General features: G+C 38.6%; 4 protein-coding genes and 1 non-coding gene across 9 annotated transcripts in view; 2 read left to right on the forward strand and 3 right to left on the reverse strand.

The window, feature by feature from the left end:
• Positions 1 to 123: 123 nt before the first annotated feature.
• On the forward strand, positions 124 to 6,933 carry LOC105832060 (GATOR complex protein WDR24). Of its 3 annotated transcripts, XM_012672672.3 has the most exons (14): positions 140 to 562; positions 910 to 1,124; positions 1,195 to 1,292; positions 1,522 to 1,638; positions 1,891 to 2,113; positions 2,290 to 2,503; positions 2,570 to 2,818; positions 2,894 to 3,054; positions 3,275 to 3,458; positions 3,542 to 3,710; positions 3,794 to 3,935; positions 4,211 to 4,715; positions 4,884 to 5,045; positions 5,495 to 5,623. In XM_012672672.3, the coding sequence occupies exons 3-14, from the start codon at positions 1,196 to 1,198 to the stop codon at positions 5,621 to 5,623; spliced, it is 2,352 nt and encodes a 783-aa protein (XP_012528126.1). In that variant the 5' UTR covers positions 140 to 562; positions 910 to 1,124; position 1,195. The 3 variants fall into 3 exon arrangements, with proteins under 3 accessions (XP_036146526.1, XP_012528126.1, XP_012528125.1); XM_012672671.3 differs by having other exon boundaries at positions 155 to 1,124; positions 5,495 to 6,933; XM_036290633.1 differs by lacking the exon at positions 4,884 to 5,045 and having other exon boundaries at positions 124 to 1,124; positions 5,495 to 6,933.
• Positions 6,934 to 8,326: 1,393 nt separating this feature from the next.
• Trnav-aac lies at positions 8,327 to 8,399 on the reverse strand. Its single transcript has one exon. It is a non-coding gene; the product is annotated as a tRNA-Val (tRNA).
• Positions 8,400 to 8,844: 445 nt separating this feature from the next.
• Positions 8,845 to 10,117, reverse strand: LOC105832061 (60S ribosomal protein L36). The gene is made up of 4 exons (XM_012672675.2): positions 9,961 to 10,117; positions 9,644 to 9,770; positions 9,342 to 9,476; positions 8,845 to 9,080 (listed from the first exon to the last, which is right to left on the reverse strand). Exons 2-4 carry the CDS (start codon positions 9,767 to 9,769, stop codon positions 8,994 to 8,996), a joined length of 348 nt encoding a protein of 115 aa, XP_012528129.1. The 5' UTR covers position 9,770; positions 9,961 to 10,117; the 3' UTR covers positions 8,845 to 8,993.
• An 806-nt stretch (positions 10,118 to 10,923) lies between these two features.
• Positions 10,924 to 13,922, forward strand: LOC105832068 (nucleolar GTP-binding protein 1). Its single transcript, XM_012672694.2, has 9 exons — positions 10,924 to 10,971; positions 11,062 to 11,336; positions 11,407 to 11,644; positions 11,722 to 11,964; positions 12,041 to 12,295; positions 12,379 to 12,663; positions 12,745 to 13,023; positions 13,184 to 13,327; positions 13,538 to 13,922. Exons 1-9 carry the CDS (start codon positions 10,924 to 10,926, stop codon positions 13,691 to 13,693), a joined length of 1,923 nt encoding a protein of 640 aa, XP_012528148.1. The 3' UTR covers positions 13,694 to 13,922.
• Positions 13,923 to 14,935: 1,013 nt separating this feature from the next.
• Positions 14,936 to 26,975, reverse strand: part of LOC105832067 (bone morphogenetic protein 4) — a 40,820-nt gene continuing 28,780 nt past the window's right edge. For all 3 annotated transcript variants that reach the window (XM_012672693.3, XM_012672691.3, XM_028190089.2), the window contains 2 exons: positions 25,557 to 25,677; positions 14,936 to 16,930 (listed from right to left, as the gene is read on the reverse strand). In XM_012672693.3, coding sequence (XP_012528147.1) covers positions 16,116 to 16,930; positions 25,557 to 25,677 — 936 coding nt within the window. In that variant the 3' untranslated portion in view covers positions 14,936 to 16,115. The remainder of the gene's footprint in view (positions 16,931 to 25,556; positions 25,678 to 26,975) is intronic.

The raw sequence follows: 26,975 nt of genomic DNA on the forward strand, positions 1-26,975 counted from the left end.
GCCGGAGCAGACGAGCTTATCGAGGCACATATGGGCCAGCGGGCCAAATGAGATTCTCACCACCTCACGACCGATTCACAGACGACGGCGCGCGGCGAGTTCTCATGTGGTACCTGCGAATCAGCGCGGTCGGTTTTTTTTCTTTCCGTTCATGAACGTTTCAGCGCGTGCCGGCGTGCCTCGGCCTGCCGTTCAAACTCTTCCATGACAACCTCGTGTCCGGCCGTTTCGGCGCAGCCCGCCAGCCCGCCACCTGACTCTACCACCACGTTGAACGTCATAATATTTCATTCCACGCTCGTCACGATGTTACACTTGTAAATTTCGTTACAAACATCACGATCCGTGTATACACAATTAATTGGCTTAAAGTGTGTGATGTGTGTCTGTGTATTGTCTTTATTTTCTTTAAGGTGGCTTCGATTCGATGAAATACCGATTGTGTCGGTGATTAATTAAGCCGGAAGAATTGCTTGTAGCAAAATTTCTAACTGTATAACTCGTCGTCCTAATCTATTCTTTTTTTTCCATTAAACAGCAAAAGACTGATGTTTTCGTCCAGGTAAATATAAAATTGTACAGGCACTTGACATGTTAATTGCCGGTCAAATTGAAGTTTGATCAGAGCTATTTGCATCGAATTTCTATCTCTATTTCAAATTTGTATTAAATATACATATGTCTGTTATATAAATACTAATTTTATTAATACACAAGTGAGAAACAGATATGCTAAATTTTGAACCTTGTTATTTCGCCTTATTATTGGTTATGGATAGCTAAATTGCAATTTCAAAATCTCAAGAGAATTTCAAATTATGAGATTATCATTATTTACTTATAAGAAAAAATAGGTAGCTGTAACTCTACTCGCAATAGTTAAATTCGACAAATACAAATTGTTTCAAGGTATATACAGTGTCATCAAAGTTATCTTAAAGAAGACGAATGCAGAAACAATACATAATACATATATACCATACATAGACAACACACAAATAAAATTAATGTTTATACAACATACATGTCACAAATAAACTACACTATGTGTAACACTGTGATATGATTGTGTGTATTTGTGGTTGGGCTCCATCAAAACAAGAATTATAAGTGACGATTACAAGGTATGAACATAATTATCAATAATAATTTGGCATTGTGGTACTAATTAAATATTAATTTTGTACAACACAGTATGACGTCGAAAACTATATGTGTTGCTCAAGAAGGACCCGCAAATGCTTTAGCTCTTAATAAAGACAACAGCCAGGTTGTGATAGCTGGTCGCAATGGTGTGTCTTTACATTAAAATATATTACTGTAAAATAACTAGGATATAAAATACAAATTATTTATATAATAATTTGGTTATAATAAATTGAAATAGTTTAACAGTTATAATTAATTAATTTTATATTATTAAAGTTTCTATTTCTAAAAGGAAACAAAAAAAGAATCATGGAAATTTGTATTTTGTGGTGTCATATATGAGAATTATAGCATAACAATATTTTATTGCAGTTTTCAAAATATTCACATTGCTGGATGATAGATTTGAAGAGGCCTGCAATCTTCGTGTTGGAAAAAATTTGAACTTAAATTTTTCCTGCAATGATGTTGCCTGGAATCTCAATGATGGTAATTATATTCCTTACTTTTGTGATAATGATATGTTTTTAATATATAATGCTTATATTGAATTTTATATTAAACAATTAATAATGTAAAATATAGAGATCTGAATATTTACTTAACTGATGTGAAAACTTTATGTGTGTATTTAATTGTTTTACTCTGTACATTATATACTTAGGTATTAATGAAATATATAACGTAACATATAATAAGATAATTTACCAGATTGTCATTTTATAATCTTTTAATTTATAGACCACATACTTGCGACTGCAGCAACGAATGGTGCAGTTGTTTTGTGGAATCTGAATAGGCAATCTCGATCAAAACAGGATCATGTCTTTGTAGATCATAAAAGAACTGTAAATAAAGTAAGCTTTCACATGACAGAACCCATGTGGTTGATATCTGGCTCGCAAGATGGTACAATGAAGTGTTTTGATTTGCGAATAAAAGAGGCTATCAAGACTTTTTACAGGTAATATGAACTATATGGATTTATGTTGTAGCATAGGTGATTTATTTGACTATTAAATATAACAATTTTTTGTTATTTTAAGATTTATTCAACTTAAATGAAAAGATACTACTCTATCTTCTATTTAATTTTATATAAAATTGTTATATTTAATGATTATATATTCACATTTTTAGTAATACAGAATCTGTAAGAGACGTTCAGTTTTGTCCACAACAACCTCATACTTTTGCTGCTGTATCCGAGAATGGTCATGTACAACAGTGGGATATGAGAAAACCAGAGCGTTATTTTCAACATTTTACCGCACATAGTGGTCCGATATTTGCTTGCGACTGGCATCCGGAAGCTACTTGGCTTGCTACAGCGTCTAGAGATAAAACTATCAAAGTACTTTTTTTCTAAATATTGATATTACGATATTACAATTATATTTATATTGCTGTAACTTTACAGGTTTGGGATTTGTCGGGTAAACCAAGTTGCGATTATATTATAAACACTATAGCATCGGTGGGACGTATAAAATGGAGACCTCAGAAGAAGTATCATATAGCCAGTTGCGCTTTGGTCGTCGATTGTAGCATAAATGTATGGGATATTCGTAGACCATATATCCCATTCGCGAGTTTCAATGAACATAAAGATGTTCCTACTGGTGTAGCATGGAGAGGCAACCCGCAATCGTTTTTATCAACGAGCAGAGTAAATATTATCAACTATTATTTCGCTATTTTATTATAGAATGATTCTTATTTTTACGCTTTTACTTTATTATAGGATTGCACTTTATATCATCATGTTTTTGATGATGCAGTAAGACCGGCCAGTAAGGCAAATCCACAGAGTGTTGCATTGAATCTAAAACACGATATTACATGCGCTTCTAAGGTGAAATATGAACCAGCAAGTATTACAAGACAATTAAGTAATTTAATGAGGTGAACATTTTGTTATATTATCATAAATATATCGTGATACATAAAATTTACGACATATTAAAATAGAATATATAAAATTTTCATCTAGATACTAATGCGATTTATTAACATTGATAGCTAATTTTTAGTTAAAAACGATTTTTTACGAAAAAATTGATTTTATTTTATGTAATTTCAGTTAATTTAAGTTTTTTATATATCTTTTTCTGTTCTTTTGCAGGAGAACTCCTGTAACAAATGATGATACTTTCTGCATGGCTTCGAGTGTAATGTATAGATTCCGCGGGTGTGTACGCGAACCGAATTGGTTTAAGACAGCTGCAGAAAATTATGTGCTTTCTGGAAATTTAAGTGAAGTCTGCGATCACAATGCGCGCATTGCGTATGACTTTGGCAATTATGTTGTAAGAAAATATTTATTTTTATACAACATAATAAATTTATGTATAATAACTTTATTTATTTAGTAATAATCTTATGTATACAGGTTAGTAAAGCGTGGCAAGTCTTAAAGATTATGTATACAGATCCGTTTGAGATACTCCAAAAGAGTGTACCAATGGCGCTTAAAGAAGATGTAGCCAATACGTCGAATGTAGTACCAGGTTTAACAAAGAGCTCTGGTATGGAACAATCAAACGCGAGTAAACAATCAAGTAAATATAAGCAGAAATATCGTGAACATGTTATATTTTATTATATATCAAATTTAATTGCGTAAAATTTTTATTTTTCTCAGGTCATGAACAGGACGTGAAATCTCTCCAAGGAGAAAATCCTGGCGCTGCCAGTGGCGGTGATGATGAGACCGAAACGGAAACTGAAGCACCAGAAAATCATATCATGGGACCATCGACCAATACGGAAACTGTTCTGCCAAGGTACTATATCATATTTTCATCGTTACATAAATATCAGAATTATGTGTGTGTACGTATGTGAGATCGATTTCTATTGTTGCTATTTAATTGGAGTTTTTAATATTTAATTTAGAATAATAACTAATCAAAAGCTAAATTAATTTTATTTTAATACAACTTTTTTTAGTTTTTTGCTCATGCAATTTTCAACGTAATTAAATTAATATTATATGCCATTAACTTAATTTAATTAGTTTTAAAAAGTATTAACTTATCCAACGCTGATCTAATTACAGGAGACCATTGCTTAGTGATATACCTTCAACATCTCGAGGCGACTTTATTTTTGGCGAGACTGAATATGAACCTGTGTCTCTAGAACATCCTGGCGAGAGTAGGCAAACTGTAATGCGTATGGAGGATGACGATTGGACTAAGGAATTGCAAAAGGAGGCTTTTCCTTTACGACATGAGATCAAGGATCGGTCTCCTCCACCAGAACAATTTCCCAATCATCCTCCTGATCTCGGCGAGAATTCAACATCCGTTATAGTTGAGGATCAACCTCAGTTAGTAGTTCCGGTTCTACCTAAGTCTTCACCTTTTGACTTTACATCTATGATTCTGGATGGGCTGCGCTTTCACACGGCAATAAGAGATGTACAGACGACGGTATCAATGCTTATCGTCATGGGAGAAATAAGGAAAAAATTGAATATTCCAATAGCTTTACAGGAACATTGGATATTAGAGTACTTGGACATGCTTGGAAAATTTAAACTTTGGCATGTAGCTACACAGGTCAGTTTATAATTTAAAAATGTATTATATTATATCATATTTTTCATATTTTACAGAAATTGTATACTTTTAATTATTATGCAATAAGATACACATTTCTTTTTCAATATAGTGTTTAATTATAATTATAAATACGTAGATAAATTTAATATAGAATTTTATTTATAGATAATACAATTATCATGGATTCCTTCTATAGCGCAATTGAATCAACAATCGACCACTATACACGCATGTTGCGTAGCTTGCACAAAATCATTGCAACGATCTGCATGGTTGTGCGATCATTGTCACACGCCCGAGCATGCTTTGTGTTCTCTTTGTAATCAGGTAAAAGAAATTTATCTCTTTTTATTTACACTGAAATAATTTGTATTTAATAAAGTGGGATAAATTGAAAGAAACACACATGGGAAGTTAAAATATACGAGATTATCTTTATAAAACTCGAAATATTGTATCGTTTTACTTTTATACAACACACACACACACACACACACACACACACAATATTCTTTACAATTAATTTATGTATATAAATCCTTTGAAAATTTGTTTAATTTATATAGATAATAAAAAGAATTGTATTGTGTGTTTGTATTAATAATAAATCTATCACAATAGTGTGATATTGAATTACAGCTAACATGTAAATTAATTGTATTTGATTATATAATAAAGTAATTTCAATATAAAAGACAGTAACAAAATTGTAGAAATAATTGTATAAATATTTTTATTATAATTAATTTTATATTATTTTATATTTTTTGGTGCAGGTGGTGCGTGGTATCTACGTATGGTGTCAAGGTTGTGCACATGGAGGCCATATAAATCATATGAGAGAATGGTTTAATAAAAATCGACAATGTCCTACTGGTTGTGGACATCTTTGTGAATACAACTGAGGGGATACATTGTTATTAGAATTGAATAATTTTAAATATTACAATATAAAAATATTGTGACATGAACGCAACACACAAGAACTGTACAAATTAGAGTTTGTTATACATATGTATGCAAAGTATGCGATATATATACAAAAAAATGTTAGGAAAGTATAAAATGATAGGAACGGTACGATATAATATATATGTATATGTGTACATAATTTCAAATGTACTGTTTATATTGTATAATAATCTTACTAAATCCAGATAAGATATGGTAATTCAAGTAAACATTTTACTAGTAACACTTTTATATAAGAATATTATTTGAATTAAAAAATAATATTATATAAAAATAGACACAGTGTCAATTTTTTAATTGATATCAAATATCAAAGACTATAAGACTTTAAAAATATTTTAATTCTTTAATTATCTTTATTAATGAAATTCTTGTAATGATAATGGTTGCGTTTATGTAAAAGATACACATAATTTTTAATAAGACGTAGTCTACAATGAAAACTTAAGCTTTAAGCCGTAAGAAATTGACTAATCACAATTGAGTATTTTTATATTATAAAAATCAACTGTGATTGGTCAATTTCTCATGGTTTAAAGCTTCATTGTAGACTACTCCTAATGCAAGAAAAATCCAAAAATATTGTATGATTTTTCAAAAGTCTTATGTAATATAATGTTGTCTAATAGGTCCGTATCATGTATATCGATATTGATATATATTACATTTAATTTTTAGTTTTTGTATTTTGTAGTAATTACTCCTAAAAATCAAAATGTGCCTAACGATGTAAAATAACTACAAATTATAATTTATGTAAAAAGGCATGTAATGGAATAGAAAAACATAGATAGATAATTATTATCTATTTTTAATGTTACTTAAGTCATCACACTTAACTATACTTATATTTATATGTATTACATTTTTTGCAACTAATCTTTATTCTCTAGTCAGATAACAAAAGTATCTGTTTAACTGAAGATGATAATAATTATGTATTATCACTGTTATTAAACTAAATAGAAAGTTATATCTGTATACAGACATGTGATAATAAAAAAGCTGATGTAAGTTTTTTAATGTTGCAAACAAACTATACAAAAGATTAGAATATCTATGTATATGTATATTTGTTAAAATTTATTGGAATATAAGAATTAATTCAAAGAATATAAACTTTTGAAGTTATTTGGAATATGTCTTCTAGAATTATCAGTATATGCATATCTTTAATATGTAAAAACTCTGTTGCCGAAATTTTTATATAATTATTGTTAATAAACAAAAAATCTATAATGTATGTATGTACATAGCTATCATTAATAATGTATATTTTGTCATTTCTAAAAATGTAATAAAATATTTATAATTAAATATTTCTTTACATTTCTATGACCTCTCATATGAATTTTTTCTTTTTTATTATTATTTTATATATGTATAATGTATCTACTATAGAGAGAAAAAATTTGTATATGTGGTATTTGTATATTTGAATAAGGCATAAGAATAAAATCACAAAACTCGTTATCATGCAATGAAAATAAAACATACAAGAGATCTTAGTTCTAAATTATATATAATGAGAGATGTAGGAGTATAAAAGTGTGAACTGCTTTTCATATCACACCATTAATATAAGTATTTAAACAGTCTAAATACAATTAAAAATAATCTGTTCAAGCTATTCAAAATAATTTATTTAAATTTTTATATCTGTTATTTTCTTTCTCTCTCTCTCTCTCTCTCTCTCTCTCTCTCTCCCCTCTTCTCTTTCTCTTTCAGTCTAAAAAGCGAGGCAAAGATTGATTCAGAATAGGAATATGCGTCTTTTGATCCTCTGAGAACGCGTACAAATGATTAGGAAAACATGTTAGGATAGAGGTTATAAGAAGTGACACAACTAGATGTGATTTATAGGAATCGTTGTTATCGACGTTCGATAAAATAGTTAGCTAATATATCGACTATCTATAATTACCGACGTCGTTTAGTTATCTACAGAGCCTGGATTTAAATCTGCCACCTCTCTTATAACCTTCTGTTCCAACATGTTTTCCTAATAACTTTTACGATTTTTCGAAGGTATCGAGCAGTATTGAGAGACACGTGTTTCAATTCTTGTCTAACTTCTTGATTCAATTGTCTTTATATTTTAAAATATCGTATGTAATAAAATAATATGTAACAATGTGTATATTTATAAATAATTATTAATCAGTTTTATTTTCATATTACATAATAATTTTTATATAATTCTACTGACAGCAAATAATAATTAAATTTGTAAATATATACAAATGAAGAAATGTGTTGAGATACAGTTCTTGTAATTAAAAAATATACTTTTAAATATCTTTAGATGGTGAAAAAGTTTATTAGTTTTTAGTTTATTATATAGCTTTAGCTCTCATCTTAATGTCCATAAAACAAAAGAAATTCTTTTGTCTAATCTGTATTTTTAATCTTAAAATATATTATTTTTAATTATTTTACTATTTCTACATTGTGTGTATATGTGTGTGTGTGCGCGCCAATAAAATAGAACGATTTCTAGAAATAGAAATTCATAAAAGTAATAATAATTTAACATAGAATTTATTAAAAAATTTTAATAAAACAATTGCAATTAAATATTGCATTGCTAAAAATATATATTGATATGTAAAGTTTTCTTATTTAAGACAAAATAATGTTTCCGCCCGGGATCGAACCGGGGACCTTCCGCGTGTTAGGCGGATGTGATAACCACTACACCACGGAAACCAATTGAAGGGAGTAATTTACTTCAAGTCTATTAGTTACAAGAACGTAAAATTTTAGAAAATTGAGTATTTTGAAATTATGTTACATTAATATTAACTGTGCTATATACAAATTAATATGTTACTAATTATCTCTTTTAATATTATATTGTTATACTGTCTCTCAATCTTTTTATTCCACAACTAAAATTCGTTCAACATAAAATATGTAGTTTTTTTATTTTAAATAGTAGATAAAATGTTTTTTGTTAGCTATCAATTAATATAAGGAGCTTTATTATATTCTAAATAACCCAAATATTCGATTTTTAGACTTTAAAACGTTTACAGCGATATTTTGAGTAATACAGCTTCTCTCAAGATAGACAAAGATGGGTAATAGTAATTAATAACAAAGAGAAACCTCTCTGATAATAATATGTATATAAAACAAGTATACAATCAAGTTTTTTGATTATATGATTTATTTGAAAGTGGTTAGCACAGTGGAAAGTGAAAAGCATAGAGTATTCAAATTCTTAAATAATACTCGATTTATCGAAATTGATGTTGATTTATTCAAGTATTATAGGTTTTATAATCTTAATAAGTATAATCAATGATGAGCAGCTGCTTTTCTCATCTGTACCAGGATATTTCCAAGTTCTTCTCGCTTCCTCTTGGCACGAATGTGTGTACCCAACTAGAAAATGTATTTAAAGTTATTAAAAACATTCAGAAACATGTATTCTATTTCCTAATTTATGAATTTCTTTCACAGCAAGAAAGCTTTTTAAAAATTAAAAGTATATTTTAGATAATCTCTTACTACATATTTCTTCAACTCAAATCAAATATTCAGTTATTTTATAAAACTGAATGCAAGGCATAATAAAATTGTATAACCATATTTTATTATCATATTCCTGCTAATTATCTAAAACTTGCAAGAGGAGATATTTACCCTTCTTTTCAAGAATTTCAGGGCGCGTTTGTCTTTTGACACTTTCAACAATTCCATGGCGCGCTTCTCATAAGGAGCATGTCCCGTGACTTCTCGGATCAGATCCCTCACAAACTTGCTGTGCTTGGTTTGCTTCTGCAATGCAAAATTGAAAATGGATTGTAATACATGTGAAAGACAAGATAAATAATACACTGCAAAGTGAAAGACAAGATAAATATTGTACTCTGTGCAATAATTTACATCTTGCTGATTGATATGCTATATGCACAATAACAAGAAAAGTTACACTTTTCACTTACCCCTTTTAGCCTAGATGGTCGCAGACAGACGGTCTTTTCTTTCTCGGATTTGCTTTTAGCCACGCGGATCTTTGTCGTTTTGTGACCCTTGTCGAGGCCAACGGCCAACTCGTATCTCGGAGCCATCCTGCGTACAGACACGGATATTTTTTTAGGTTATTGCACAAACAATATTGGTTTAATAGAAATATACGCGACTTGCGTCTTAATATAAAAAATTATAAATCCAACTTGAATGCTGAAATGAATATATCACTCGAATTTCTTTGATCGTAAACGGATTATGGCAATATTTCTAGATCCAGAATCTCACTAACCTTATCACCGAACGTCCACGCGTCAAAAGAGACAGAAAAGACACTTTAGCTTCCACTCGTGCACATGCGCAGCATGAGCAAGCATGAGACTCCAAAATCCAATTGATCAAATTGCTCCAAATGTAATAATTTTGTGTCACAAAGATTTACAAATTTGATAACAAATCATTAAGTAATTGCGTTAATTTCGATCTCAAGTAGCACAAAACATCATCAATATTCTAAAAGCTTATTTTTAGAAAATTATAGTACAGACTTTATGGTAATTTTTTATAGAGATTTAAAAATAATATAGAATAAAAATTATTACTATAATATGTACTATAAAATGTACTTTAATTTAAAACCTTTCTTAATAAATAATATAAATGTTTATTATAGTCTTTTGCTATAGCAAAAATATAACTATAATTATATTTTTCGGAAATAAAAATAGATATATTTTTGCGCATAATACATTTTAAAATATTTTAATTTTTCTTATAAATGTTTAATAAATATGTTGCGCTAGCTAGGGTAGCATTGATTATTTTGGAGTTAAAAATGTCGCATTCTGAAAATTGTGCCGCATTTAGCTTGCATGATTTTCATGTATAATAATTAGTAATAAATTGTCTAAATTAATCTCTCTAAAATTATCTTAATTAATTTCTAATTCTTTTCTCTCATAATTTTTACAGTTTTTCAAGAATAAAAATATAGATTCGGCCACTATTAAATCTCTCGGTGATGGCCAATCGATTTCTCGCGGAAGTGACAAAAATATTATATTTCCGTTCCTAGTATTTATAACCTCAAATTGGTGGGATAGTGGCAGAGTGGCTTTGAGAGACACGTGCTTTTTTCCAAGCAAGACGAGCCGAAGGAGAAACTGAAACGCATCGTGTTTCCTTGACAGGACAGATATTTATAAAAACGAAGGAAGATACGTTGCTTTTATAACGTAGGGTGCGATAAGGAAAAATGGTTTTATATAACTTTAAGAAAATTGCAGTTGTCCCAACTGCGAAGGTTAGTCACATGTATCTGTGATTTGTCGTTTCATACATTTGTTATTTTATCACAAAACTGAGTAATATGACTATCGTCTCTCTCGTGTAGGACTTTATCGACATAATCTTATCGAAGACACAACGGAAGACTCCAACTGTCATCCACAAGCAATATAAGATCACGAGGATACGTGCCTTTTACACGCGAAAGGTGAAATTCACTCAACAAAACTTCCATGATAAATTATCTCAAATAATACAGGAGTTTCCCAAGCTGGACGACGTCCATCCATTTTATGCTGATTTGATGAATGTTCTATACGATAAGGATCACTACAAGCTAGCCCTAGGACAGATAAATACAGCTAGACATTTAATTGACAAGTAAGGATATGGTGGTTCACATGTAATGTGTGCAAATCACTGTTATGTGAGATTTATTTTATGATTACAGTGTAGCAAAGGATTATGTTCGTCTTTTAAAGTATGGAGATTCGCTGTATCGATGCAAACAGTTAAAGAAGGCTGCCCTAGGTCGAATGGCCACTATTATGAAGAGACAAGCAGCTAATTTAACATACCTTGAGCAAGTTCGTCAACACTTGGCTCGACTGCCAAGTATAGATCCTTACACGCGCACTATAATTATATGCGGGTTTCCTAATGTCGGCAAAAGCAGTTTTATTAACAAAGTAAATGATGCATGATGATGATTTTATAATTAATGTGTTCTTGTTTGCAAGTAGTACTTAATGCATTTATTTTATAGATCACTCGAGCAGATGTAGAGGTTCAACCATATGCATTTACAACAAAGTCTTTATATGTAGGTCATACTGATTATAAATACTTAAGGTGGCAAGTGATAGATACACCCGGAATATTAGATCATCCATTGGAAGAGAGGAACGTTATAGAAATGCAGGCGGTGACTGCTCTTGCTCATTTGCGAGCTGCTGTGCTTTACTTCTGTGACCTGTCGGAACAATGTGGTCATACCTTGGAAGAACAAGTGAGCCACAAGATACGATATAACTTGAAGCTTTAACATAATGTGAATCCCGTTCTTTTGCACTTTTTGCTTACAGGTAAAACTTTTTGAATCTATAAAGCCATTATTCACGAATAAGCCTTTGACAATAGTTCTAAACAAAGTGGATATCGTACGTTTGGAAGAGTTATCTCCAGAAAAGAGGGCTGTTCTGAAACCACTCGAGGAGGATACGAACGTGCCTGTACTAGAAATGAGCACTGTCACCGATTTTGGCGTAATGGAAGTAAAATTGGGGGCTTGCGAGCGACTTCTGGCCTTCAGAGTCGATCAAAAGATTAAGACTAAAAAGGTACCTGTTCCGAAAATCCTTCAATGTTAGTTTGTATAAGAATTCGACGTGCAGTCGTAATGTATAGTTTATAACAATTACAGGTAGAAGGGATTCTTAATCGATTGCATATTGCTCAACCAAGAAAGATAGATCCCAATCGCGTTCCGTGCATACCGGAGAGCGTTTTAAAGAAAAAACAGGCCGCCGCGCAGAAAGCCGAGAGGAAACGCAAATTGGAGAGAGAGATAGAGGAGGAGATGGGAGACGATTATGTGCTTGATCTGAAAAAGAATTACGATATCGAGGGAGATCAGAAATATGACATTATACCAGAGATGTGGGAAGGTCATAATATAGCGGATTACATAGACCCGGATATATTCGAAGTCGGTGCAAACTTCATTGCGTCGAATTGCGAAATTCTTATCATAGCAAAACGAGTCTTTAATTTATTTTTCTGTTTTTAGAAACTGAATCAATTGGAAATGGAAGAACAGTTGAGAGAAGAGGCCGGCCTCTATGATTACAAGGTGCCAGAGTTATCGGAAACAATGCGCGAGATCGAACAATTGGCAAAACAGATCCGCGAGAAGAAATTTGTCATGAAGGACGAGGCGCGAATAGTAAAAGCTTCCACGAAGCCGATTATGCCGCGTACGGCCGCAGCTAAGACCCGCGATCGATCTGTCACAAAGTTGAAGGAGCAGATGGAAGATCTAGGTGTAGATATGGAAGATACTAAAAATGTAAGTGCTCTAAATATATATAATCGAAGTGTCTTTAAAAAAGTAATTCAGGACCATTATTTATATCTGCACTGTTTATTTTGTCTGTTGTATTGTAATTTATTATATATAATCTTGAAGAGTATCATATTTTATATTGTGTATTTTAATTATAACTTAGGCGCACTTTAAACGGACGAGAGCACGGTCTAGATCGCGCTCAGAATCCGCTAGAAAACGTATGCGTGTCGAATCGGCATCACAGTCGCGTGCCCGCAGTATCTCACGACCACCACGGGATGAAATGGGTGTTAAAGACGTAACGGTAAGTCAGAAACAAATATTTGAAAGCCTCAATGATTTAATTTATATCTTTAGAATTTTAAAGAATTAATCTTAAATTTAATTTAGCCAATTAAAAAAAAAAAGAACTTATTATTGTGCTGAATTCTTTATTTTAAATATTCTTTAATTTATGAAAAAGAATTTCATTTCCTTATACTAAACGTATTATTTTTGCACACATTTATTGCAGATGAAAACTAAGCTAAAGAATATAGCGCACAAGGCACAGAAGAAGAAGATAGCCAAGAAGGGTCTTAAGGGCGAGGGTGATCGTTTTATCGGTACCAAGATGCCGAAACATTTATTCTCTGGCAAAAGAGGAGTCGGCAAAACGAGCAGGAGATAAAAACTTTTATTTATATCTTACATGTCACTCATACTTTTTCATTTATATTGTATACTTGAATACAAAAGAAAATTCAAAAGAAAAAAACTGTTATTTATAATAAATATAATTTTCAATTTAGAATCATATTCAAGATATTGTCGCGAAACGTTCACCGACGCAGATACTGTCGCTGACCGATTTATATTTGATTTACGATCAACAATACGATTATAGTTTGTGAATGAAATTCGTTTCTTGCGTGTTTATTAAAGGAGGAAGCAAAGACCGTTTTTTCTCCGTCGTTATCGGTTGCTAAATAAGTATCTCCGCTTTGAGAATAGTATTTTTGTGACGATTCGACGGGGCATGAATGCGCGTGGTTGCATAATGTACACAAGGTAACCTTCGAACTCGAACGGGGTAAGCAACAACGTCACGCTCAATGAAACTTTATTGCTGTCGTGGCAAGATAACCCCTCGCATCGATTTAGATTTCACATTTCATTCTATTCATAAAATCATAACACTCGAAGCGTTGATCTTATATGTTATACAGAAAATAATACGGAAAAACGTAAGGAAAAATCTCTATTCGTATTTTCTACAAATATAGGTATTTTGAAATTCGCGCCAGTTGAGAGATAAGTTTGCGCCTTCTTCCAAATCGTGTTCTCCTAATATCCCGAATTTAGCTACTGAATTTAAATACTTGAATTTGCACCTTCTGAAGAGCGGGGTATTTGAATTGTATCTAATCGCGTAACCTCCTGTTACAATATGCTTCTCTAATAATTTTGACGATTTCTCGAGTGTAACGAAAGACTCACATTCTGATTTTATCTCTACTGTCAACGTAGTAATCAGTCCATATAGGAAATTATAAATTAAGGAACACGTTAAAAGAAAATTGATCAATTTATTATTTAAAAAAATTGAATCAATTTATGAAAATTTAAATTATATCTTAGATATATTGTTGAGATTTTAAGAAACATTTCTTCAAGAAAAATAAATAATTAAAGATATTTGTATCGTCTAAAGTTACAATAAAAATAAATAAATAAAATATTATAAATCTTTAAAGTGGATCCTTTATCCCTTAATATACATTTTATTTGTGATTTTATTATCAAGGCATTAATTAAAAATTAAGAAAAATTGCAGTTTTTCTTGGTCTAAGAGAATAACTCTAATTGTATTTTTAATTATAATTTATTTAGATGCTAACGTGCAGTAGGAGATGAAAGAGAGAGACACATCTTTTTATTGAAAACTGATAGATCATATATTTAAGACTTCACTATGAATGGATCTCCATCATCAGATAAGTTGACAATAAAAGGAACAGGAATAATGATGGTAATAGGGCCGCTAGGTGTGATTAATTAGATTATAATTTACAATAGTGCGCGAACATGAATTTTTATACAATTCGATACATCAGCGCATCAGAATGAAACGTTTCTCATCGATTTTGTTGTGCATCTGATAAATATACGATACATATTTCGTAGATATACAATGTGAATTTTATATTATCTCACAAATAGAGCTTGAAATATGCATGGAGATTAACGTGCAGCGGTCACCGATTGGCGCGTATCTCGCAGAAAATGTATTTTAAAATTTTTACAAGAACGTAACGCGCGTACGCTATTGTTTGACTTTTACTTCGGAGAAATCGAGAGAAGGAGAGAGAGAAAGAGGAAGGATACTCGGAGATTCTAGTCATAATACTCTATAGGAACTAAAAAAACCTCGATACAAAACAAAGGTTTGATAGAGCGAAGACTTTAGCTTGTGTCACAAATTACGTTAATAGACATCGACCCGCTCGTTTCGCAGAAGCCTACGATGATAATAAATTAACAGATAGAGGGTATGCGTTATGGATACACGATGACATTATGACGTTTCGTACGGGGAAACGCTTACCTAATTAACAAAAGAAAGACGAATCGACGTAATCGTCGTTGCTTGCTATTCTCGACGATTTGCAACAATTCGCTTTCTTTTAATCAGGCTCGGATGTAATACGAGAATGTTTTAATAATACAAAATATATACGATTGCTATGTAATAAGGAATACAATGACAAGTAAATATCGTTAGTATCACAGTCGATGCGAGACCCTGAGCGAGCCTGCAGGGTCTGAGTGTTCGGTGATGCCTCTCGGATCGTTCGAATTGTACGAAAGAAAGAAAAAAAAAAAGAGAAGTAATGGAAGTCTGAAGGAATCGCGGAGGTGCACGAAAAAGTCCTAAAGTCGCTCGAACGACGGTATATTTCTTTACTTTCGCCATTATTAGTATATTTGTTATTATTAGAATCTTAACACGAATATGTGGCATCACCGAACCGCAATTCGGACGATTCTTTGGTGAGTCCTCGGCCATGGTAGACTGTTTCGCTCTTTCTTTTTCCTCTGTGTCCTCTCTTTCACGAGCAAGCACACTCCAGCACTTGGATATTCTTCCAGTAGGACACTTTCAGCTGTGTAGAATCGTTTTCGTCGAAATAGACGATCATCAGCTGGTCGAGCTTGCTAGGCGCGCAGCACGGCTTCGGCACTCTCTTGCGGTCTTCCTTCCACAGTAGGCTCTGCAGCAGGGCGTGATGATGCGCCGGATTGTAACGGGGCGGGCAACGGCCCTTGCAGTAGCCGGCGTCGAAGCCCTTCGGGTAAACGATGAACTCGAAACCCTTCAAGTCCTTGAACATCACTGTCAGCTCGTGCCGGCAGCACTTCTTGTTGTTGTCGCCCTTGCACTTGCTACGTCGACCCTTATGCTGCAGCGGCATCAGCTCCTCCGGGGTGGATCTCTTTCTTCTGCCGCCCGGTTCCGACGTGGCGAACACGTTCAACGTCGCGTGGGAGACCTCGCGCCGTATCGGCCGGCCGTCATGAAGGAACTCCAGCTCGAGACCGTGATTCTCCAGGCCGTGCTCGAGCCAGCTCGCGGCCGCCTCGGTGGTGTCCAGCTCGAGCCATCGGGAGCTCATCGGCTCGCCCTGCGGGATACCGCGCCGCAGCAGAAGACGTCGGGAGACCGGCGTGCGAAGATAGACCAGCGCCTCGAGATCCCGCGGACGTCTGTGATCGCCTTGGAGAAGGAATCTCAGGGACGCGTGATCGACCGTGACGTCCTCCTCCGTGGCGGCGTCGCCGGAAATCGCGACGGGAAAGTATAGGGAGTGACGGTGGTACCCTGCCCTCCGGCTAGAGCCGTGGCTCGACTTGTTGCCCGGATGCTCTGTAACAAGAAAATACAGATCCGCCGATGAGCACATGTCGTTACGTAAGCGTGAGGTAGCCCGTGAATGGAAGTCGGGGAAATTCGCGTCATCGCGATTACTTACTAGACCGGGTGACGAATTTACGTACGGTATTACATTAGCGAATTACTAATTGCGACATTACGTTAATATCAAGTGCGTAAATGCAATTACATAGATGCCTATTATTAAAATGATAAATTGTCTTTGACACTTATCCAGAGAGAAGACGCGTTAACGTTATTAGCAGGATGTAATGCATCCTGTAATAATATAGTACCATGTAATGGCAATATCGCCTCGGTAAAATGTAATTAATTACTTGATAGAGAACGCTGCGCGTTACGCAACGCCGCCATTGAAGCGCGATACCTGAAACGAATGAAGGATAACAGATTGTAATCCTCGCGTATTAATTGGCGCGAGGGGGGAAAGATTCTAGATACGTTTAGGTTGCAATTGAATTCTCGCAACAACGACACGGAAGGCTGCGGCGCGAGTTTTGCGCCGGTAAACGTGACTCACAATCAGTTACGCTTTGTCATCGTTGTCAACGTGGCGTTTGTGCCTCCACGCGCACATACTTGCTCGTACACCTTGAGATTTACAGATTATATTCACGGTAAATTTAGAGCCGTGGCGCGGACAACAGCTCGCCCATTGTCTACCGCTTGCACCACCGCAGCGCACGAACCTCTCCGTGACCCTTACACAAAACCGCACTACCGAAAAAGAATCGTGGACCGATTTAAATGCAAGTCGATGCCTCGGTGTGACGTATTTCTACAGTTTCCTCTTCCGCAAATAAACCGAGGAATCTTCAAACTTATACATTACACATTTTCAGAAAAGGAATTTTTTCCGAACAATTATATGTTGCTCACCGAATTTTTCATTGTAATTAAGGAATGTAATAAATTATACTTTAATAAAATTCATGTACACGATAAGACGGGGGTTGACGATTCGCGCGATCTAAATTTCAACGGAACGGCGAGGCGGCTGTCACAATTGTGACGAGTGAGTAGCAGGCGGAAGCTACTTTTTGTCGTGGGGTTGCTTTAAAAGTAGCATTACATATAAACGACAGGAACTGCTGAATTCCCAACGGCGACAGCATCGGGCGACGCGCGCTGTCACAATTGTCTCACGCGTATTTACGGATGCAGATGCACGCGTGACGGTCGTGCGTTTCGCGCGAGCATTCCTTGTGATGCCCCGATGGAAGTTCTGCGCTATTCGCCCACGCGAATATATTGGCAGGAGGATTTTCTCGCAAACTCCGCCGGATGGATACTCGTCGCGCATAAACAAACACGGTCTGAGTCACACGGAATGGTATTCGGCCTTCCGACAAAATCGGCCGCGGGCGGGCGTAAAAATGCCCCTATTGCCGATCTCGTGATCCGCCAAGCCCTGAAAATGCCTCGGAACTCCCTTTAATGTCATCCCCTTCGATGCTCGACTTGACGAAAACGTTCAGCAACCTAATTAAATACGTGAGCTTGTCATATCAAACATAAGTAATTAGTAATAATTATTAAACTTGTTTATTAGTCCTACAATATGCCCATCGCTTTCACTCCGCGCGTGTGAACTACTATTTTCACACGCGAAGAAGAATTCGGCGTGTTTTGAATTTCGATTTAACGATGATTGCTTCAGTCTACGAAAAAAAATGTCATTTTCTATCCGCAATACATTACTTCTTCTTGAGATATTGCCGAGGAAATTGGTCGCGGGCCAATATCGTAAATACCCCCGAACGAGCATGCTAACGAGACCGTTCAAAGGGAGGATTTATAATTTGTAAATCGTTCATTTCGGTGGCTGTAAAAGTCACGCTCTCGCTCTCGCGGAGGGGAGGGAGTGGAGGGTGTGAAAGAACCGAATCTGTGGGAGGAAAGTAAATTCTTCGGCGAGAACAAAGAGAGAAAATCTAGCTCCGACTGCCGAGGAACAGCCGGCATTCTCTCTCTCTCTCTCTCTCTCTCTCTCCCTCTCTCGCGCGCTTCTCTTCGTCCCTCCTTTTCCCTCTCGGCGTTGATTAAGTCTTATTTATGGGGCCCACGAGGGCTTCACAGTAAAACTCTCGCGCGGCTATTAATTATCCAGGCATCGACGGCCACACACCGTTTTTTCTGTCGCGTTCGAGTGGTTGGCGCCGGTATTATAAACGCGATGATAATTACATGAGGATTTAGACGGGAAGAAGGAACGGAGAAGGGTCTCGGGTGTGCGGACATACTTTCCCAGGACGGGAACAGGCGGTAGGGATTGCGCCACATTTTCGTCCGAAATAATTCCTACTGGCGCATTATCTGGTTTATCTAGTCGCCACTTAAGATTTACAGCTGTGGCGACTAGGAGTTATCTCGATAGCGGTGAAGGTACGAAAAAAAAGGGAAAGACGGAAACAAAGGGTCCGAGTGAGCGACTACGTTTGCCTTATCTCGAGGCACACGTGTAACGCGGCTAACGTTACACGTGTAACAATTTCTCTCTCACGTGAAACTCTTTAAATAAGCCGCGAGAACAGACGATCGACGGCACGCTGTGAAAGAGAGAGAGAGAAAGAGAGAGGGAATTGTAGAAAACGATGTTTATTCTCACCGGGGATTCGCATTCCGCGCAAAATTTCAAACGATCCATCGGCGACACTTCGGATCTGCGGAGAGGTCTCTTTTTTTCCCTCCCGTCGCTCTCAATCGCATTTTAATCGAGACACGTACGACACACTGTAATTACGTGTTGCATTATTTAATGACGATAATTATGCGTGTAAAAATATCGGGTAGAAATTGGGCGGTGAGAGCGAAAGCCCGAGCCCCTCCATGCTCCGCCGCGTGCTCAGAATGCGTAACTGATTAGCGCTCTTATTTATGGGACGTCGCACAAAACACACACACACACACATACGCACACACGCGACATACACACGGGAAGGGTGTTGAGAGGTAGACTGTGTCCGCCTCCCCCTGACGAAGACATTCGTGACACCGTGCGACTTTTAGAGCCCCGACATATTTCTCGATTATCACGTTCCTCGTATAATTCACCAGCCGACAGGCCAACGCACCGCGTCATTTTACATTCGGTAGAATCGTACGTTTTCAAGTTTTCTGCTATCTTCCTTCCCTCCCTCTCCTCGCCTTCTCCTCTCTCTTTCTCTTTCTATCTTTTTGTTTGTTTTCCGCGGCGCCACGGGGTCCTCCGCTTTTAGAGTGAGGGGCAATCCTTCCGTCCACCGAAGTGTATTTCTGCAAATAGATCCATAGATCTATTTCTCACAGGTTTCCTCGAGTGAGTGGATGAAAAATAGGATCTTGTAAACGTTTGATACATACACGCGGAGTATCCGCAGAAAACTGCCGGATGTTCTTTTGCTACAGATTCTTCTGCCAACGTGCAAACAGCACGAAATTAAGTGTAATAAATCAGAATTCTATGTATAACTTCCAAATGAAGTTAGCATAAAATTAAATAATTACCGTCTATCTATTATATATTAATTTCTATGAAAATCTCTTGTCAACTCATCCATCATCGATTCCAGATCAATCGAGGTTTGCGTAACCACGACATCATCGAATTTCTGTAGTACTGTAGTAGACTAAATTAATCCCACATACAAGTTATCCGGAATTGGATGCGCGGGTCTCTGGTTAATGTAGAATTAATTTAGACGACTTCGCGTGTCGATCGGCGAGCCGAGCTTCCCGAATCGATCGATCGCTCCGGCTCTCCCGAGAGACGTTTCCCAGCGATCACGTTCGTTCGAATAACGTACGGCGTACGTGCATCCCGCGTGTTTCGGTGAAATCGCCCGTTTGTTTTTTTTAAGCCGCGCCGCAACGAAAGATCTACTTTTAGAGAGGGGCGGTAGATGATACTTTTAGAGTTGCGTTTGATGCATGTCGCGCGAATGGCGAGGTGGCCCGATCTCTCTCTTCGATCGCGAGAACGAGATCGTGCCAACTGCTCGTCCGCTAATTACATATAAACACCTACGTGCGGCAACGTGTCACTTGTTTCCCTCTCTTATTCCAGATGTTGCGTTTATTAATAATTTTTCCGTAGGATCACAGCATCAGTCGCAGCTGAGCAATGACCGGCGAGAACGACTGTTAAAGAAAAATATTAAAACAATAAGAATTTTTTTAATAAAATAAACTGTAAATTGTTTGATGTACCTTTTACACCTAATTTTTATATAAATTCGATTAAAATGTCAAGCTTTACTTGAAAATGTAATTACATTGTTTTTATTTTTGTTCATTGACTAATGCAGCGACTCTGCCGTTATCATTTAAAGGATTTGCAATTGGGTAATTTGTTGCACGATTAGTCCTCATCGGGATGTTTGATTTCTATCGTCATTCCCCTTTCCTCGTAGTTTCCATTCGTATTCAAAAATAAATATTACGGCAATTCCTCGTGTGGTCAAAATCACGTTACTCGACGTCTATTAACTCCTCCGCGATTAGGAATTTCAGACGCGCAAACGTAAAGCGAAGTCGTAAATACACCGAGCCGCGCGCTCGAATACAAGGCTTCCATTCCGCGAAAAGATTCCTGAGGAAATGGATTTCTATATCCGGGGGATTACACGGGCGAGAGTCAATTTTGGGTGCACCTGCGGAACGGTACGCCGTCACGCGCGGAGGAGAGGACACTCGCCGGCCGCGCGGCGTGGATTTCATTCAATCAACCTCGGCGATGAATCGCGAACGGATACAGATACAGCCGTGAAGACGTTTGGCGGTTGACCAGATATCGGCGCAAAATAACCAGACGATAAAGCGTCCAGGAATCCGCGGCATCCGGGCGATTTCTGCCGTAACGATCCGCCCGAGGCGAGGGCGGCCGCACGCGCGCGCGCGCGCGTTGCCCCGTGCGTATGCGGCACCCTCGTCACCCGACGAGAATTCGGAGATGACGACGACGGGGGAGCGACGCGGGCGCGATATTACCCCAAATAACATCCGCGCGTGCGGCCGTCAATCCGCGCCGTGGCTTATTATAGGCTCTATCACACGGCGGCACGCTCCGAAAATAGAGAGGCCGCGTGCCGCGGCGATTTACGCGCAGGTGACCCTCCGCGCGCGAGGAACTTCATCTCCCCGGGATCGCGCGCGCTCCGGAACTGGGATGGGATCAACAACGTCGTTAACTCGCCCGGACACGCCTGGCGAAACACGCGGGACACGTAATCGGGGAACGATTCGAGCGATCGAGCGCAAAGGCTCGAAGCTGGGGATCGAAGACGGAGCGTCTCTTCGGGGGATGAGATCTACGAACACTCCCGTCGTCGGATTATCGTCGGGACTCGATGATAAGCCGTAGGGAGAGAGACGTCAATCTTATGGAATTGGAGTTGTGAAGGTAACTCGGGATCCTGATTTGGATTTAATGCAGATTAGATCTGCAGGGGACGAAGAGGCGCGGCCGGCCGCGTCTTAATCACCGCCGCGTCAGTGGCCGAAGTGCGACGTTGAAAAAATAAGCCATCCAGCCGATGATACGGCGTGTATTTTCAGACTAGAAAATCCGGAATTAGCCCAATCGGACTGACATGCCGCAACATCTCCGAGGAATAACCGACGGCATCTGCACCAGCGCGCGGTGCCCTACATTTAGACGGGCGCCACTCTTCGCGGAATCGTCATTTCGCGGAGTAGAGGCTGTGTGCCTCTGCTACGTCGTCCTGATGGTTGCCCGAGGATAATCGCCAGACCCTCTCTCGCGATCTCATAAATTTAAAATTCCCGCAGACGAATTTACGTTCGGGCAATCCGTCCCCTTGGTCTTCTTCCCTTTCATCATATTCATTAATTTTTTCCACATCGTTTAACTTAACAGTCGCGATTAACGAGTACTCGGCGAAATCCGAGGGGTAATTGAAACATAAATCCCGGAGCAACGATGGTTCAAGAGGTCGGAGCGCAAGTGAAAAACAGAGAGAGAAAGAGAGAGGAGGGATGAGAAGCTGAAAGGGGGGTGGGGGTCCGGCTCTTCGCGATCCTTCGCGTATCGGCGCATGTATCCTCGCAACGACGCGTCTCGCGGATAAAGCAAGGCAGACTACTTCTTGTTCTCCGCGCGGTGTGTTTCTGCCCCCGGTGCGATTCGTTCTTATTGCATTCGGGAACTCGTCGTTCGGCATTCCGCCGCGGTCGGAATTTCTATTTCATAATAACAGCCGTGTGCGCATACATCGAGCACGCACTCCCGAGGAGAGAGGCCAGCTATCAAGAGAGAGAGAAAGAGAGATCAGTATCGTCCTCCTCCTCCTCCTCCTCCTCCTCCTCCTCCTCCACCTCCTCTACCTCCTCCTTTTGCTTGTGCTCCTCTTCTTCGTTCGCTTTGCGTACCTCTAGCCCGCTGCCGGTGTATAGACAAGTACCCACTTCAGACTGGTTTCGACTCGACGGGACGGACTCGAACTCACTCTCGCGGCGTGCGTGTACGTGCTGTGCGGGCCCGTACCACCCGGCGTAAAACCGCGCGCGGTGGTCGTCCCGTCCCATCCCGTCCAGATGCGTGTGCCGACTTTTATCTCTTTGACCTACTATTTTCAGGGCGGCCGTAATTGAGCGGAGTCGCCGCCGCCGTCGCTCGTGGGATTCATTAGCGGCGTCCACGTCTTAATCTGTCGGCGCGCGACGGACCTCGTTCGCTCGGATTTCATGAATCTCTGGCACGGATGATCGTCCGAAATGATGACGGAAGCGGTCGACAGAAATTATTTAGCCGAGACTCGCAAGCGAATAAATAAAGTTGAGGATTAATTTACTGCAAATTATCACCTTGCGTTTGCGTCACGCACTGCCGTGCGCGTTGCATCATCCGTTAATTTGCCTCTGCACAATTATTATTATTAATCTTATCATAAACCTCGATAATACAACAACGCAGAGTATCGCGTGGTTCGAATAAATAAATAATGTTATTCATTTAGATATAATAGTACAGGTTGTATAGATACACGGTATCGCTATTAATGAGCCCTGTCGAGCGGCAGCGTCATAAAATACAAGAAATTTACATATACAAAATACAAGATATTCACGCGTTGACAGCTTGAAAAACAACGTTCTAATGATTCTTAAAATAACCCGCGCTACGATTATACTCTCGAACGAGCAGCTTGTGAATCGCGTATGAATAAAATAAAATTAAAAAAAAAAAAAAACATAAATAATGCATGTACTGTCGCTGTCAATTCGACCAGTTTGGCTTAGGGGGTCGACAACCTCCGGGCATTCCGAATGTTACGCGCATCCTCGCGCATATTGGCCACCTCGACCGCGAGACGTCGCGCGTCCCGACGACGACGACGACGGTGCCTTTCAGCGCGTTATCAAGCTAACCTACTCGCTCCTCCGCGAACAACTCCGACAAGAATCGCCGGCGAAGTATTTTTCCTCTCTCGGCGCCGCGCGAGAAATTAGGTGGACGGCCAATAATAGCGCGCGTATATTTTCACAGTATCCTTGAAGAAACACGCTTTTAGATCCCGCTTCCGGCAGGCGAGAGCTTCTTTTTCCTCCTGCCGCGGGGGATCCCCCGATCGGTCGGTCGATCGATCGATCGACGGCAAACCCCCTCCTCCTCCGTTCTTCTCGCGTTTTCTCGCGAAATCGAACGCCTCTCGGCGAACGACGGCGATTGCGAGAGAGAAAAAAAAAAAACGGGACGGGCTACGCGAGCTCGCGGAAAAATCTCTCGCGGCGTCGAGAGTTCGTCGACACGAGAAAAGTAAATACGTACACATCGGCAGTCGCGCGCGCTCGGCGGCGTGTCTCCTCGTTTCTCTCGCGCCGCGGCGGCAAGGAGAAACGTCCCGTTTCTGCTCGCGGTCCCGTTTCCCTTCCTCGAGGCGCGACTTTTATTGCCCCATCCTTGAGCGATCGATCGCCGGCGTCGCTTCTCTTTGTTGTTTGTGCACCGAGAGAGAGAGAGAGAGAGTGTGTGTGTGTGTGTGTGTGTCGTCGAGAAATCGAGCGCCGCGCCCGAGAAATCGCGTGAATGCGCGCGAGCTGCGCGGTGTGACGTATCGACAGGCCGTGGCGGAAAACTGCATCGTTACACACATTTTCCTCCTCCCGTACTCGCCCTCCCCGCCACCCACAACCCCGTTTTTCCGCATTTGTTTTTGTTGGATACAAATGTGCGCACCGAGGTTTTTCGCTCGCCCGCTCGCTCGCGCGGATCTAATTCGCGGAAGAAGCGGAAAAACACAATGGTTCCGGAATTCCAGTTGCGAGATCAATCCAAGATTGATCACGATCGATCTTAGCGATTACGTATCTATTCATAGCGATTATAGTAGAAACAATTCAGGCGTGATCGAAGATAGTCTTCATGTCATTTACGATCGTTCCCTATCTATCAGTTTTATGTGTAATTTGTTTAATTTATTAAATATTACATTCGTGGTAATTGCTCGATAAATAAAATTGTCAGTTATTTCGTGCATGAATTCGCAAGAAATAGGAACGTGTGTTACGCGGCGCGTGAGTAATCCAGCTTCCGCGAAAGCGTAGACGCGAATCCGACTTCCATCCAGTTTGACGTTAGGAGAGTTCAGGTGTTTCTTACCAGCGGCCTGGAATATATGGAGGTCCCGTCGCGTTCGAGACTTGTCCTCGTCGTGCGGCAGCTGCACTCGTTTCAGGTACTCTCTGTGCGCTCTCTCGTACTCGGCCTGGCTCACGTTCGCCTGGAAACAAAACGCCATAATGGTTTCCTTAAAGCCTCATCATCGGCTCAGAAACGGCCGCTTACGTAACGTTGCGTGTATAATGGCAGCAGGACAATTACAACGCACGTATATGCGGTGCGAATAAAGAGTAACTACCGGAAGCGCGTTCTCGCTTCTTGGAACCTCTTACAGATAAAAATTTCTAGATGTGTGCATACGGCGTCTTCCCATTATAAATGGAATGTGAATCAAATGACAATGATTTTTTTTCAACGTTAATGTAAAATGATAAAATATATTTCAACAACAAAAGAAGTCTACTACACATGTGGTTTGTTAGAATTTTTTAATGTAATTTGTTATGATTCTCAAAATGTGTTACGAAATAAAATGCATTTGTGCAAAATAATGTTGATCTTTTAGAAATATCACTCTTAATTTTTCTAAAGAGATTCCTATTAGTTAAGAAAAAAAGTTAAGTACAAAGAACTATGGTAAATTTAAAAAATCGCGATTATCATCCGAGATCTCAGTTCCTTCTCGAAGGCGCGAAAAGCGATTTGCGAGGTTCGTCTGAACTCGCCGGCTAAACTTTCGGTCGGTTCAATTGATTCCCCAGCTACGTCCGGCGAGGTCGAACTCGAGAGCGATAATTACTTCGCGGACGTGACATCGAAATTATCTAATTTTCTAGGGTCACGACGCCACACCGCCGCGCTCCTCTCTCAGCCCCGGTCAAGTAACGACCCTTTTCTCGCCTCTTTGCATTCCCTTTCTTTCTTCCTCTTACTCTCCCCGCCGTCCCACCCCTTGCATTTCTTTAGTCTCGTCTTCCTTGATTCTTTCTCTGTTGCCGCCGCGTTTCTCCCGTTTCCTCGAGCCTACTCCCGACTACTGTTTCACGGCGATGGAACAAGCAGCGCGAGCGCCCTGTTTCTCTCCCCGCTACCGCGATGAGAAAGACCAGACGACGACGAGCCGGCGCTCGCAAAATTAGCTCGTTGAGGCCGCGACCACTGGCGCGGTTCAGTAGACGGGGGATAATGGACCACTCGAGGGTGTGAGAACTCTCGTCCGTCGGGTTAGGAGTGTGTATCCCGCGGTTTGGCAGTAGAAAATTATCTACCTTATAAAGTGCGGCTAATTAAGTGTTGACTCAAGGATTAATTTATTATTTTGCGGCATGTTATTATTACATTTTGCATAAAAGATTCCTTTTCGTTTTTTATGCGTTTCAATATTCTATATTCAAGAATAATTTTATAAGTTAAAAAGGGAAAAAAAAAGAAAATTATTATATACATACTGCATATTTG

The sequence above is a fragment of the Monomorium pharaonis genome, chromosome 8 (genome assembly GCF_013373865.1).
Source record: "Monomorium pharaonis isolate MP-MQ-018 chromosome 8, ASM1337386v2, whole genome shotgun sequence".
Classification (NCBI taxonomy): domain Eukaryota; kingdom Metazoa; phylum Arthropoda; class Insecta; order Hymenoptera; family Formicidae; genus Monomorium; species Monomorium pharaonis.

Coding starts and splice junctions, on each gene's coding strand:
- LOC105832068 (XM_012672694.2), top strand. CDS start 10,924: ATGGTTTTATATAACTTTAAGAAAATTGCAGTTGTCCCAACTGCGAAG. Junction 11,645..11,721: donor AAAGCAGTTTTATTAACAAA/GTAAATGATGCA, acceptor TTTATTTTATAG/ATCACTCGAGCAGATGTAGA. Junction 13,024..13,183: donor ATATGGAAGATACTAAAAAT/GTAAGTGCTCTA, acceptor ATTATAACTTAG/GCGCACTTTAAACGGACGAG.
- LOC105832060 (XM_012672672.3), top strand. CDS start 1,196: ATGACGTCGAAAACTATATGTGTTGCTCAAGAAGGACCCGCAAATGCT. Junction 1,639..1,890: donor TGCCTGGAATCTCAATGATG/GTAATTATATTC, acceptor TTTAATTTATAG/ACCACATACTTGCGACTGCA. Junction 3,711..3,793: donor AAACGCGAGTAAACAATCAA/GTAAATATAAGC, acceptor TATTTTTCTCAG/GTCATGAACAGGACGTGAAA.
- LOC105832061 (XM_012672675.2), bottom strand. CDS start 9,769: ATGGCTCCGAGATACGAGTTGGCCGTTGGCCTCGACAAGGGTCACAAA. Junction 9,477..9,643: donor GACCATCTAGGCTAAAAGGG/GTAAGTGAAAAG, acceptor TTTGCATTGCAG/AAGCAAACCAAGCACAGCAA. Junction 9,081..9,341: donor TGAAATTCTTGAAAAGAAGG/GTAAATATCTCC, acceptor TACATTTTCTAG/TTGGGTACACACATTCGTGC.